This window comes from Piliocolobus tephrosceles, chromosome 6 (assembly GCF_002776525.5).
Source record: "Piliocolobus tephrosceles isolate RC106 chromosome 6, ASM277652v3, whole genome shotgun sequence".
NCBI lineage: Eukaryota > Metazoa > Chordata > Mammalia > Primates > Cercopithecidae > Piliocolobus > Piliocolobus tephrosceles.
Genome location: NC_045439.1, coordinates 145,951,929 through 145,963,459, shown reverse-complemented (window position 1 = coordinate 145,963,459; position 11,531 = coordinate 145,951,929). Strand labels below are relative to the sequence as shown.

Sequence of the window (11,531 nt, the reverse complement as noted above, 5' to 3'; positions counted from 1 at the left end):
TTTTTTTTTTTTTTTTTTTGAGACGGAGTCTGGCTCTGTCGCCCAGGCTGGAGTGCAGTGGCCGGATCTCAGCTCACTGCAAGCTCCACCTCCCAGGTTCACGCCATTCTCCTGCCTCAGCCTCCCGAGTAGCTGGGACTACAGGCGCCTGCCACCTCGCCCGGCTAGTTTTTTGTATTTTTTTTTTTTTTAAGTAGAGACGGGGTTTCACTGTGTTAGCCAGGATGGTCTCGATCTCCTGACCTCGTGATCCGCCCGTCTCGGCCTCCCAAAGTACTGGGATTACAGGCTTGAGCCACCGCGCCCGGCCCAATTTTTGTATTTTTAATAGAGACGGGGTTTCACCATGTTAGCCAGGCTAGTCTCAAACTCCTGGCCTCAAGTAATCCACCTGCCTTGGCCTCCCAAAGTGATGGGATTACAGGTGTGAGCCACCGTGCCTGGTTAGTTTTTGTATTTTTAGTAGAGACAGGGTTTCACCATGTTGGCCAGGCTGGTCTCTAACTCATTACCTCAGGTGATCCACCTACCTTGGCTTCCCAAAGTGCTGGGATTACAGGTGTGAACCACCACCCCTGACCTGTTTTGTTTTTGAGACGGGGTATTGCTCTGTCACCCAGGCTGGAGTGCAGTGGTGCAATCTCGGCTCACCTCAACCTCTGCCTCCCAGGCTCAAGCAGTCCTCCCACTTCAGTCTTGTGAATAGTTGGGAGCAGTGATGCTTACTTAGGCAATGTGATCTTGGATAAATGGTCTAGCTCATTTGTGCCTCATTCTCCTAAACTACAAAATGTGTGAGTCTTAACAGTATTTAAATCATGATGATTATCGTATTTTTTTTTTTTCTCAGCACACATAACAGTGATAATTCTGGGATTTAAATGAGTTAATGCACTTAGAACAATGCACTATAAGTGTTAACTGTTAATGTTATTAATGTACTAAGCACTACATTTTAACCATTAATATTATTGCTACTCTCTCTTTTTAAGTGAAAACTGAAAAAAATAAAACAGGAGCATGTGTCTTTTGCTCAGGGCATGTGAAGGAATGGCTTTGTATCTTCTAAGAAGATGTATCTTAGCTCAGTTCATAGAAAGGAATCAGACCCTACTGACACAAGACTATTGCAAACAGACAGTTGGCTGGGTTGCTCTCAGAATTTCTGGTCCTTCCCTAAGTGCTTCAGTTTTTGCTATATTCTATGCAGGTGATTTTCTATGATAGCGACTGGAACCCCACTGTGGACCAGCAGGCCATGGACAGGGCCCACCGCTTGGGGCAGACAAAGCAGGTTACCGTGTACCGGCTCATCTGTAAAGGCACCATTGAAGAACGCATTCTGCAAAGAGCCAAGGAGAAGAGTGAGGTAAGCACAGGGGAAAGAAATTCCTGCTCTGATGGAGCAAACAGAAAGTCTGACCACATCAACTGGATTGAGACTATTTAAAACTCTATTGCCTTTTATTGGTCCTGATGAAACTACAATTTCTTCTGAACAGAAAATAAAATCACGTCCCATGCAATAGCAATCCTGACTTCCCTGGCCATGCCTCATTCCCTTTCCCCCAGAATGGTTTCCGTAGCCTGGATCCAGCTGTTGTTCATGTGGAGACTGACACCAGTAATGGCCTCTCGCATTCAGAGGAAGAAGGATTGACATTTTTGAGTTTATCCTAATACTCTCAACTTACCTGCCTCTGAATTGTATGCCAAATTTGTTAGTTTCCAAAGAAATTATTATTTTTTGTTTTTTTCCATCCTGATTCAGTACTGTTAGATTTTCTAGTTAGCAGTTCCAAGCAAAGAAGTTATCATTTTCCTTCTGTCAGACAAATAATCTGGATGAGCCAATCAGATGAACTGAAATGAAAAGGGGGAAAAGAAGAAATAGGAAACCAGAGGCCTCACCCGAGGAGTGGGTTGAGAACGATGTGTATCTTTTTCTGGATATTTGCCATAATGGAATGGATGCCTAGAGGTGACATTTTGATCTGCTTTGGTGTAGATTCAGCGGATGGTGATTTCAGGTGGGAACTTCAAACCAGATACCTTGAAACCCAAAGAGGTGGTTAGTCTTCTTCTAGACGACGAAGAGTTGGAGAAGAAACGTATGTACTCTAAACCTCTAGACACTCCTCTTACGTATCTGAAAATGGAAGAGGTACTTGGCTGTGTGCCAAGGGTAGGCAAAGCCAAAGGCTATATTTAGAGAAAATATTTTTGTGCTCGTATTTTATATAAAAACCCAAACAAGATTGTGTTCTGGGCCAGGCATGGTGGCTCATGCCTATAATCCCAGCACTTTGGGAGGCCAAGATGGGCAGATCACCTGAGGTCAGGAGTTTGAGACCAGCCTGGCCAACGTTGTGAAATCCTGCCTCTACTAAAAATTCAAAAAATTAGTTGGGCATGGTGGCGGGCGCCTATAATCCCAGCACTTTGGGAGGCCAAGGCAGGAGAATTACTTGAACCCAGGAGGCGGAGGTTGCAGTGAGCCAAGATCGTGCCATTGCAGTCCAGCCTGGGCAACAAGAGCAAAACTCCACCTTAAAAAAAAAAAAAAAACAGCAAGGTGGCTCACACCTGTAATCCCAGCACTTTGGGAGGCCAAGGCGGGTGGATCATGAGGTCAGGAGTTCCAAGACTAGCCTGGCCAACCTGGTGAAACCCTGTCTCTACTAAAAATACAAACATTAACCAGGCGTGGTGGTGGGCACCTGTAATCCCAGCTACTCGGAAGGCTGAGGCAGGAGAATCTCTTGAAGCTGGGAGGCGGAGGTTGCAGTGAGCCAAGATTGTGCCATTGCACTCCAGCCTGGGCAACAAGAGCAAGATTCCATCTCGAAAAAAAAAGAATGCGTTGTGGAGTAGAGGGCAAAATTTGTGTGTATTTTAAAGGTAAATGTGGCTTCAAATAATGTAGCTTGCACAAGAAAGGCACCTGACTTCTTAGCAGTAATGAATTTGCTCTTCTGCCCAGAAAAATGTTTTTATGGAAAAGTTGGAGAAGCACGCAGCTCTAACCATACAAACCCTCCTCCCATGTGTTTTCTGACTTTTGAGAGCATTGGGTTTCAGATTAATCCTGTGAGACTTTGAAGCCTCCCACAGCATTACAGCAGAAAATAAGTTCACATTTGCCAGCACCTTCTGAAACCTTTCAGAACTCTACAGCTATGCTCAATCTGTGCAAAGCAGAGATATTAAAAGGCTGAAATGAAAAAGGGAAAAAGAATAATGTGAGGAAAGGCCTATAATTTTTTTTTTTTGAGACAGAGTTTCGTGTGTTGCCCAGGCCGGAGTACAGTGGCACAATCGTGGCTCACCACAACCTCCCCTTCCTGGGCTCAGGCAATCCTCCCGACTCAGCCTCTGGGGTAGCTGGGACCCACACACATACCACTGTGCCTGGCTAATTTTTGTATTTTTATAGAGACGGGGTTTTACCATGTTGGCCAGGCTGGTCTCAAACTGGGCTTGAGCAGTCACCCCGCCCCCGCCCCAGCCTCCCAAAGTGCTAGGATTACAGACGTGAGTCACCACACTGAGCCAGTCCATAATACTTACATAGAGTGTGACTTAAACCCAAAGTTGAGAATCCAAGTTAGAAAACCACTGGTTATCTGCCTTAAACAGATAGAAGTGATACCTTGGAAAATAAACATCAGGGGATATGGCCACCTTAATTTTAAGAAAGTGAGGATTATGATTACCACAGGTACTTCATCAGGTCTTCATTTATCTTCTTGATAGTGAGGCTGCGGCAGGAAGAGAAACGGCAACAGGAGGAAACCAACCGAGTGAAAGAGCGCAAGCGGAAGCGGGAAAAGTATGCAGAGAAGGTATCTCCAGCCTGGAATGGTGGATAGGGGCTAACGGGGCCTGGGGTACTTACCAAAAAGGCTTTGGGGTACATAGCTTCTCATCTTGGTTACTGGTTGGTATCCAGCTTCAGCTTGTGTATGATCAGCCACATTTCTGGGCTGACTCATGTTTTGCTCAGGAGATATGTGGCCTTGGTAGATCTGTACTCCCCACACAAACTTACACTTACAGTGGTGGTCACAGTTTAATTATGGAAACCATTTGTCAGGGCTATTACAAAGCGTGTAAGGCTAAAATGTGACTAAGATCGGCATTACTTACTTATATTATTAGGCTCCGTAGAATCTTAGAAAGGGCCTAAGAGGTCATGAGATCCATAACCTACCAGAATTCTGCTTGTGTACCACTCAGTGTCATCTGTCACTAGAAAAATAAACACCCGGCTTAGAAATAAGAAATAAGAAACAAGAATAAGAAATGTCCGTTCATCTCTTATTCTCCAGTTCACACCAAGGATTTGAACTGTCTTAAAAATTTTTCTTAAAAAGAAAAACAGAGGCCAGGCGCGGTGGCTCAAGCCTGTAATCCCAGCACCTTGGGAGGCCGAGACGGGCGGATCACGAGGTCAGAAGATCGAGACCATCCTGGCGAACACAGTGAAACCCCGTCTCTACTAAAAAATACAAAAAATTAGCCGGGCGAGATGGCGGGCGCCTGTAGTCCCAGCTACTCGGGAGGCTGAGGCAGGAGAATGGTGTGAACCCAGGAGGCGGAGCTTGCTGTGAGCTGAGATCGCGCCACTGCACTCCAGCCTGGACAACAGAGCGAGACTCCGTTTGGAAGAAAAAAAAAAAAAGAAAAAGATATATAGAAAATATATTGAAACATTGGCCCTCTCTTTTGTGGGACTACATTCAGTCAGCCCCAGTAAGTGCTGGATGTGCCAGCGGCTGGTGAGGCTCTTCACGCCATAAGGATCAGGGTTGGTGTGGCTCTGGTTCAGTGTAACTGCCCCAACTTTAAACTCTATTATTGTGGCAGATATTCATAAGCTTTTTTTTTTTTCTTTTGAGCCGGGGTCCAATTTCTGGGCTCAAGCAATCCTCCCACTTCAGCCTCCTAAGTAGTTGGAATTATAGGCATGTGCCACAGTACTCGACTGAAATACACATAGACTCCTATTAAAGCCATCCCTTCTTCCTTATGCAGTTTTTCTTCCTTAAAACTATGCTGATTGAGAAGTTTATAAACTAAAGAAGAAAAGCTCTGTTACCCTTTTCATCCCAAATCCTGCTTTTCTTTTGGGGTGCATCCTCACACGTTTTCCATATTTATCTGTGGTTCCCAGAAGAAAAAGGAAGATGAATTGGATGGGAAAAGGAGAAAAGAGGGTGTGAACCTGGTGATCCCATTTGTTCCCTCGGCTGATAACTCCAACCTCTCTGCTGACGGAGATGACTCCTTCATTAGCGTGGACTCAGCCATGCCAAGCCCTTTCAGTGAGGTGAGGCTCCTTTTAGATGCCTGCATCACAGCAGTAAGGAGTGTCCTGACCGTGTAGCAGGGACACACGGCTGGGCAGTCTTTGCTTCTCCTGGAGTTCTCCAGCCTTGTTGAAGTAGGTTGCACATGAGTTCTGTAAGGAGAAAAACAAAGGAGGATAGGTTGGTTTCTCAGAAGCCAAAGCAGCCTTAGCTGTGAAGCATGTTCCTAGCTGGGTGCAAGGCCGTGGGCAGTGAGCACAGGGAGTAGTAATGATCTTAACCCTTCCTTTTCTAGATCTCCATCAGCAGTGAGCTGCACACTGGCTCCATTCCTCTGGACGAGAGCAGCAGTGACATGCTGGTCATTGTGGATGACCCAGCCTCCTCAGCCCCTCAGTCTCGAGCTACCAACTCTCCTGCATCCATAACAGGCTCCGTCTCAGACACCGTGAATGGTAATTGCTGCTGTCTTGTACAGCTTGGGCCTGGTCCATTGCCCAGCACTGGTTTGGTTGTGGGTAAGGTCCTGATTCCTTCTAAGATAATGGTATTTTTATTCTTTCAATAGCTTTATGAAGTAAAATGAAGAAACAAAAGGTTTAGGGAAAGCAAAATAAGAACTTTATAAGGATTTAAAACTTGGGCCGGGCGCGGTGGCTCAAGCCTGTAATCCCAGCACTTTGGGAGGCCGAGACGGGCGGATCATGAGGTCAGGAGATCGAGACCATCCTGGCTAACCCGGTGAAACCCCATCTCTACTAAAAAAAAAAAAAAAATACAAAAACACTAGCCGGGCGAGGTGGCGGCGCCTGTAGTCCCAGCTACTTGGGAGGCTGAGGCAGGAGAATGGCGGGAGCCCGGGAGGCAGAGCTTGCAGTGAGCCGAGATCCGGCCACTGCACTCCAGCCCGGGCGACAGAGCGAGACTCTGTCTCAAAAAAAAAAAAGAAAGATTTAAAACTTGTTTGTTTTTTAGTCATCCCTGTCTTTCAGATTCACCATTATTTTTGCCAATTTTTAATTAATGTTAGCTTTTCTGGGCCTTTCCTCACTTTGTTGTGTGGGGCCCAGTGTTGCTGCCGTTTCTTGGGGAGCTCTGGGTTCAGAACTCGAGGGTAAAATTTGACTCTCCAAGGCAGATGAGTCCCAGGTAGCAAGTCACTTCCCTTTGTAATGGACAAATTTAAAGAGGAAACTCAGGAGTAATGTAACTACTCTTCAGCATGAAAAGCAGCTTGAGGAGTTAGGATGTTTTCATTGTTTAGAATTCTTAGTATTCTGTGTGACTCTGATCTAGGCATTATTAAGTGGAGATATAGACCTCCTCATGGGTCCTAAAACAAACACCCCAAGAGCCCGCTTTCCCTGTCAGGAGAAGATTATGTTAACATCTTGGAGAGATTCACTTTTTTTTTTTTCCCCTTTTGGCCCATTTGTTCCCACAGGAATTTCCATTCAGGAAATGCCAGCTGCAGGACGTGGTCACTCAGCCCGAAGCCGAGGCCGCCCCAAAGGTTCAGGAAGCACAGCCAAAGGAGCAGGGAAGGGCCGGAGCCGAAAGTCCACGGCAGGCAGCGCTGCTGCAATGGCAGGAGCCAAAGCTGGGGCTGCAGCGGCCTCTGCGGCTGCCTATGCTGCATACGGGTACAATGTGTCTAAAGGTACAGAAGCCCAGGGTGGCTGCAGACTTTGTTCTGGTCAGAGACAGTCTAGAAATTCTGTCAGGTAGAACATGTAGGAAACCCCCAGGCCGGGAGCCTCCTTCCTAGAGCCCCAACTGGGGTTCTGCTTCTTTGTAATAAGCACTGTCGACTCACCCCTTGCCCTTCTGATGGTACAGGGCTGCCTTTGGATTGGAAGTAGCTGTAGAAAGAGAGAACTGAATTGCGGACTGTACTACTTTAAACATTCTGAATTTTTCTTGCTTTGGGGAACTGATTTGTTTTCTTCCTAGGCTTTTATTTCTGAGATCCACATTTTAGTAATCCAAATTAGCATAGTTAGCATTCATGCAGCCATGTGATTTATCACCTAGATACGAGGCACCTGCTGTGTGCATAGGCGTATACCACATGGGCCGTGCACAGTGGCTCATGCCTGTAATCCCAACGCTTTGAGAGACTGAGACAGGCAGATCACTTGAAGCCAGAAGTTCGAGACCAGCCTGGCCAACATGATGAAACCCTGTCTCTACCAAAAAAACACAAAAAATTAGCTGGGTGTGGTGGCCTGTAGTTCCAGCTACTTGGGAGGCTGAGGCATGAGAATTGACTGAACCCTGGAGGCGGAGGTTGCAGTGAGCCAAGATCACGTCACTGCACTCCAACTTGGGTGACAGAGCAAGACTCTCTCAAAAAAAAAAAAAAATGTAAAAAGGAGTATTCCACATGGACCTTGCTTCTGAGTGTATAATAGCAATGAGAAGGGGAAGCCATGCATGCACTATGCTTAATAACAATCCACGGTCAAATACAGATGAATGAAAAGAGGAAAGCAGCCATGGTGGTTGTAGGTCAGGAGAGGGAACCATGGACCTGCTGATAAGTTGCCTGTCTGTATTCAAAAGGGAAGAGAAGAATGAAGGATTTGGACTGGTGACAGAGAGCTGGCAGTGGCTAAGGCATATTGGGGTTCACTGAGCAGGTTAGGTTCCACTGAAGAGGAGCAGTGGGAGTCAAGTTTGGAAATACATGGTGGGGCGTGCTAGGCAGGAGCTTAGCAGATGTGTGACAAGGGGCTGCAGACAGTTTGAGAAAAAAAGTGGCTGTTGTGACCGTGATATGTGAAGGATGATTGTAGCTATAAAGTATAGGACATTTGAGTGTGGTGAGAAAGAGAGCCACTTACAGACCTTTCTTCCCATTCAATACATGGGCTTAGTATTAGCTCATAGGATTGTTGTAGCAAGTAAAGGCATACTTGTATAGAAAGTGCTTGGAGTGTAGTAATTGCTCAGTAATTGTTAGTTTACTTGCCTTTTCTCCTACTGCAGGAATCTCAGCTTTCATTTATTGGTTCTTCCAGGAAATACGAAGTATGATAGAGGAAATATGAAGTATAATAGCCTCGCCCAGTGTTTCTTAACCCTTGCCAACTTACCACATCCTTGGAAAACAACAATCGTGCCAGTAGTCAAGCCTCCCGTGGCAGGGTCTCACCCATGGCTGGGGCATTGCATATGTTCATAGGGTTTCTCCTCAGAACCTGCACAGAGCAGAGGGCAGGAAGAGTAAGCGAGATAGAGAGGGTAGAGCAGCACAAGAAAAACCAACAGTGCTTGGCAACTGGAAATGGAAATCAAGGGAAAGGAGTGGTTCAGACAGTGCCTGCAGTTCCACTGTGAATGAGGAGAGAGAGATGTCTGCCCATGAAGCACTTAGAATTCTTTTTTGGAAAGTAAAACCAGTACATATGAAACAATTGAGGAATCATATTAGACAGTGTCTTATCACAGATAAGTGGATTTGGCTCATATAGGAAAAGGGAAGTTCACTGTTACCCAGGGAGTCATCACTGGAGATGGGGGATTTGAGCTGTGCGCTTAAAGTGACACAGGCCTTGGAGAGCAGGGGTGGCCATTGCCAGCGCAAGGAGAACTGTATGAGTATAGACACAGGATAGAGAGTGGGCAGCTTTGTACCCTCTGGCCCGACTTACTGGAGAGTAGCAGGAGCATGAAATTGAGAAGGAAACGTCTTATCATACGTGGTGTCCCAAGAAAGAAGAAAAGAAAAACCTGTTTGTGCCTAGTAAGTTACAGCTCTCACCCTGTAACCTTGGTGTTTGAGATTGTAAAATGTGTGCTCTATCCCGAGTGTCATGATGAACATTTTACCATCTGTGGATGAAGTAGTATGGAGAGGGTTGGGTAGTGTCATTTTCTCTTAACAAATCTATCCCTCTTACCGAAAAGGCAGCTGGCAGGAAGAGCAAGCAAACATGCAAGAAGAAGTTAGCAAGGAGTTGCAGGGAGGAATTGCCACCACTTCTCCAGCTCAGACTCGTAACCAAGGCCACAGGCTCCAAGGAAGCTCACGTGGGACTGGTGCTTACGTTCTTGTCTCTCTCCCCACAGGAATCTCCGCCAGCAGTCCTCTGCAGACATCCCTTGTTCGACCTGCTGGCCTTGCTGACTTTGGACCTTCAAGCGCCTCCTCTCCTTTGAGTTCCCCTTTGAGCAAGGGAAATAATGTTCCTGGGACTCCCAAGAACTTCCACGTGACCAGCAGCCTAGCCCCAGACTCTCTGGTCCGGAAACAGGGCAAAGGCACCAACCCCTCTGGAGGACGGTAACCATCTGGGCCCTCCAGCTTCCTTCAGCCAAACCAGGGCTAGAGTCCTGATCTGCCAGTGGTCTTTGGATGGCTTGCCCCATGCAGCATCTTCCATCCTGAGTCAGAAGTGGAAGTGTCCAGCAAGGGAAGAACAGGCAGGTGGATGGTGTGAGCACTTTTATCATCTGTTCTTTGTCTCATCAGGAGCATCTGGGGTGCCTATAGAAGGCAGGCACAGGGCAGGGATCAGCTCCACTGCATCTCAAGTGAACTGCATAGTGAAGTCTTAAACCTCTCACGGGGCAAGCCTGACATAGACCCCCTTTAGATGCTCAGGCACACAGTTTCCATCCCCATTCCACTCTTCGGCTCTGACACGTCCCTTGGAAAGTCTCCGCAGGTGCTGTGAAGAGCCTTCCATGGTGGAGATTTCTCTTACAATTGTGATTTCTCGTAGGCTAGTAAGGGAGGAGATTGTGTACCTGTTGTCCACAGTCTTCAGGCAGCTCCCCAGGTCTCTGAACCCCATTTGCCAGAGTGTCATCATTAAAGAGAGCAGTGACTGCAAGAGATGGTGGAGGCTGCTAAGCATGACAGGCTAGAGGAAGCATCCACGGGCAGTTGTGTTCCCAGCAGTTCCTCCCCTGTCCTGCATGGTTCACACCAAGAGAACCTTCAGACCCCACCAGCAACAGTAGCACCTTCCACCCAGGGGACTCACAGAAGCCAGTAAAGAGACCAGGAGCCACCTCAATCAGCAGGACAGCCTCACTGCCCCTCTCTCAGACTCCCCTTTGCCTGTCCTGAATGCACAGTCTCCCTGCTCATCCCCTTCAGCCCCCTGCTTGGCTGTATGCACTGTCTATATTGCACTGAGAGAGGAAGGGACAGCAGGAATGCGGTGGAGAGGGCGGAGGGAGGGGGCAGGCTCGGCACCGGCCCTCGCAGCCCCAGCCCGGCCAGCCTGAGCTTGCTGCCCTCCGGCTGAGACAGAGGGGCGGGCAGTGTTTGCATGGGAGGTGTTTATGCCTGCCCTGCCTGATGTCCCTGGTGGAGCAGGTGCCTCCGGGCGGGCAAGCCTCTAATTTGCACACCTGAAAATCGCGGAATTGAGTTTAGATAGATTGATTTTTAAAACTTTTTTTTGGAGTAGGGGGCGTAGGGGAATCATTTAATTTAAATCATTAAGATTCCCCTGCTCAAACCCAGACTCCTGTGTACAGATGCTATTTAGAGGGAATCAGAAAAATGCCAAGCCTTTTTTCTCTTTGAATGTGCTGTCTATTTTTATAACTGAACTTGTACATATGTATAAAGAGAGACACATCTTCCTTTTACTAACTGGATAAAAAAAAATCTTAAATAAAATGGAGTGAGATAATTTTATGTAAATTTTGGTGTCTGTGGTCTTTGCAGCTGCCTCTCCTCAGAAGCAAACTAGAGCCCTTGGTGGATGTGACAGGATACAGGGAAAGCAGAGCCCTCGCCTGTGATCAGAAAGGACGGGGGTTGGTGGGACAAGGAGTGGACCGTGGGTGTTTCCTCAGTAGCAGAACTGATTGGGCTTATGAATTTGCCTCTGGCCATCAGAAAGGAGGCTTGACCAAGTGTCTGACATGCAGTGGTCAGGACCCTTGTCTCCATGGTGGGCTCTTTATGACTCAGGACCTAGACCCCAGGACTGAGGTGTGGGCGGCTTGGCCTGGGCGCCATCAAGTAGAGCTACATAGTGGTCATCTTAATAGTGACAGTGTTCTCAAAGTTAGCTGTACTCTTAAGAATCATGAAAGAGCCGGGCGCGGTGGCTCAAGCCTGTAATCCCAGCACTTTGGGAGGCCGAGATGGGCGGATCACGAGGTCAGGAGATCGAGACCATCCTGGCTAATAACAGTGAAACCCCGTCTCTACTAAAAAATACAAAAAACTAGCCGGGCGACGAGGCGGGC

At 47.3% G+C, this 11,531-nt stretch overlaps 1 protein-coding gene across 3 annotated transcripts in view; it reads left to right on the top strand.

The window, feature by feature from the left end:
* Positions 1 to 10,977, top strand: part of INO80 (INO80 complex ATPase subunit) — a 140,153-nt gene extending 129,176 nt beyond the window's left edge. For 2 of the 3 annotated variants that reach the window (XM_023198368.3, XM_023198366.2), the window contains 7 exons: positions 1,211 to 1,369; positions 2,009 to 2,111; positions 3,757 to 3,845; positions 5,177 to 5,332; positions 5,608 to 5,767; positions 6,757 to 6,972; positions 9,387 to 10,977. In XM_023198368.3, the coding sequence (XP_023054136.1) occupies positions 1,211 to 1,369; positions 2,009 to 2,111; positions 3,757 to 3,845; positions 5,177 to 5,332; positions 5,608 to 5,767; positions 6,757 to 6,972; positions 9,387 to 9,604 (1,101 nt within the window). In that variant the 3' untranslated portion in view covers positions 9,605 to 10,977. The remainder of the gene's footprint in view (positions 1 to 1,210; positions 1,370 to 2,008; positions 2,112 to 3,756; positions 3,846 to 5,176; positions 5,333 to 5,607; positions 5,768 to 6,756; positions 6,973 to 9,386) is intronic. The other variant, XM_023198367.2, reaches the window with a different exon arrangement.
* The last annotated feature ends 554 nt before the right edge of the window (positions 10,978 to 11,531 follow it).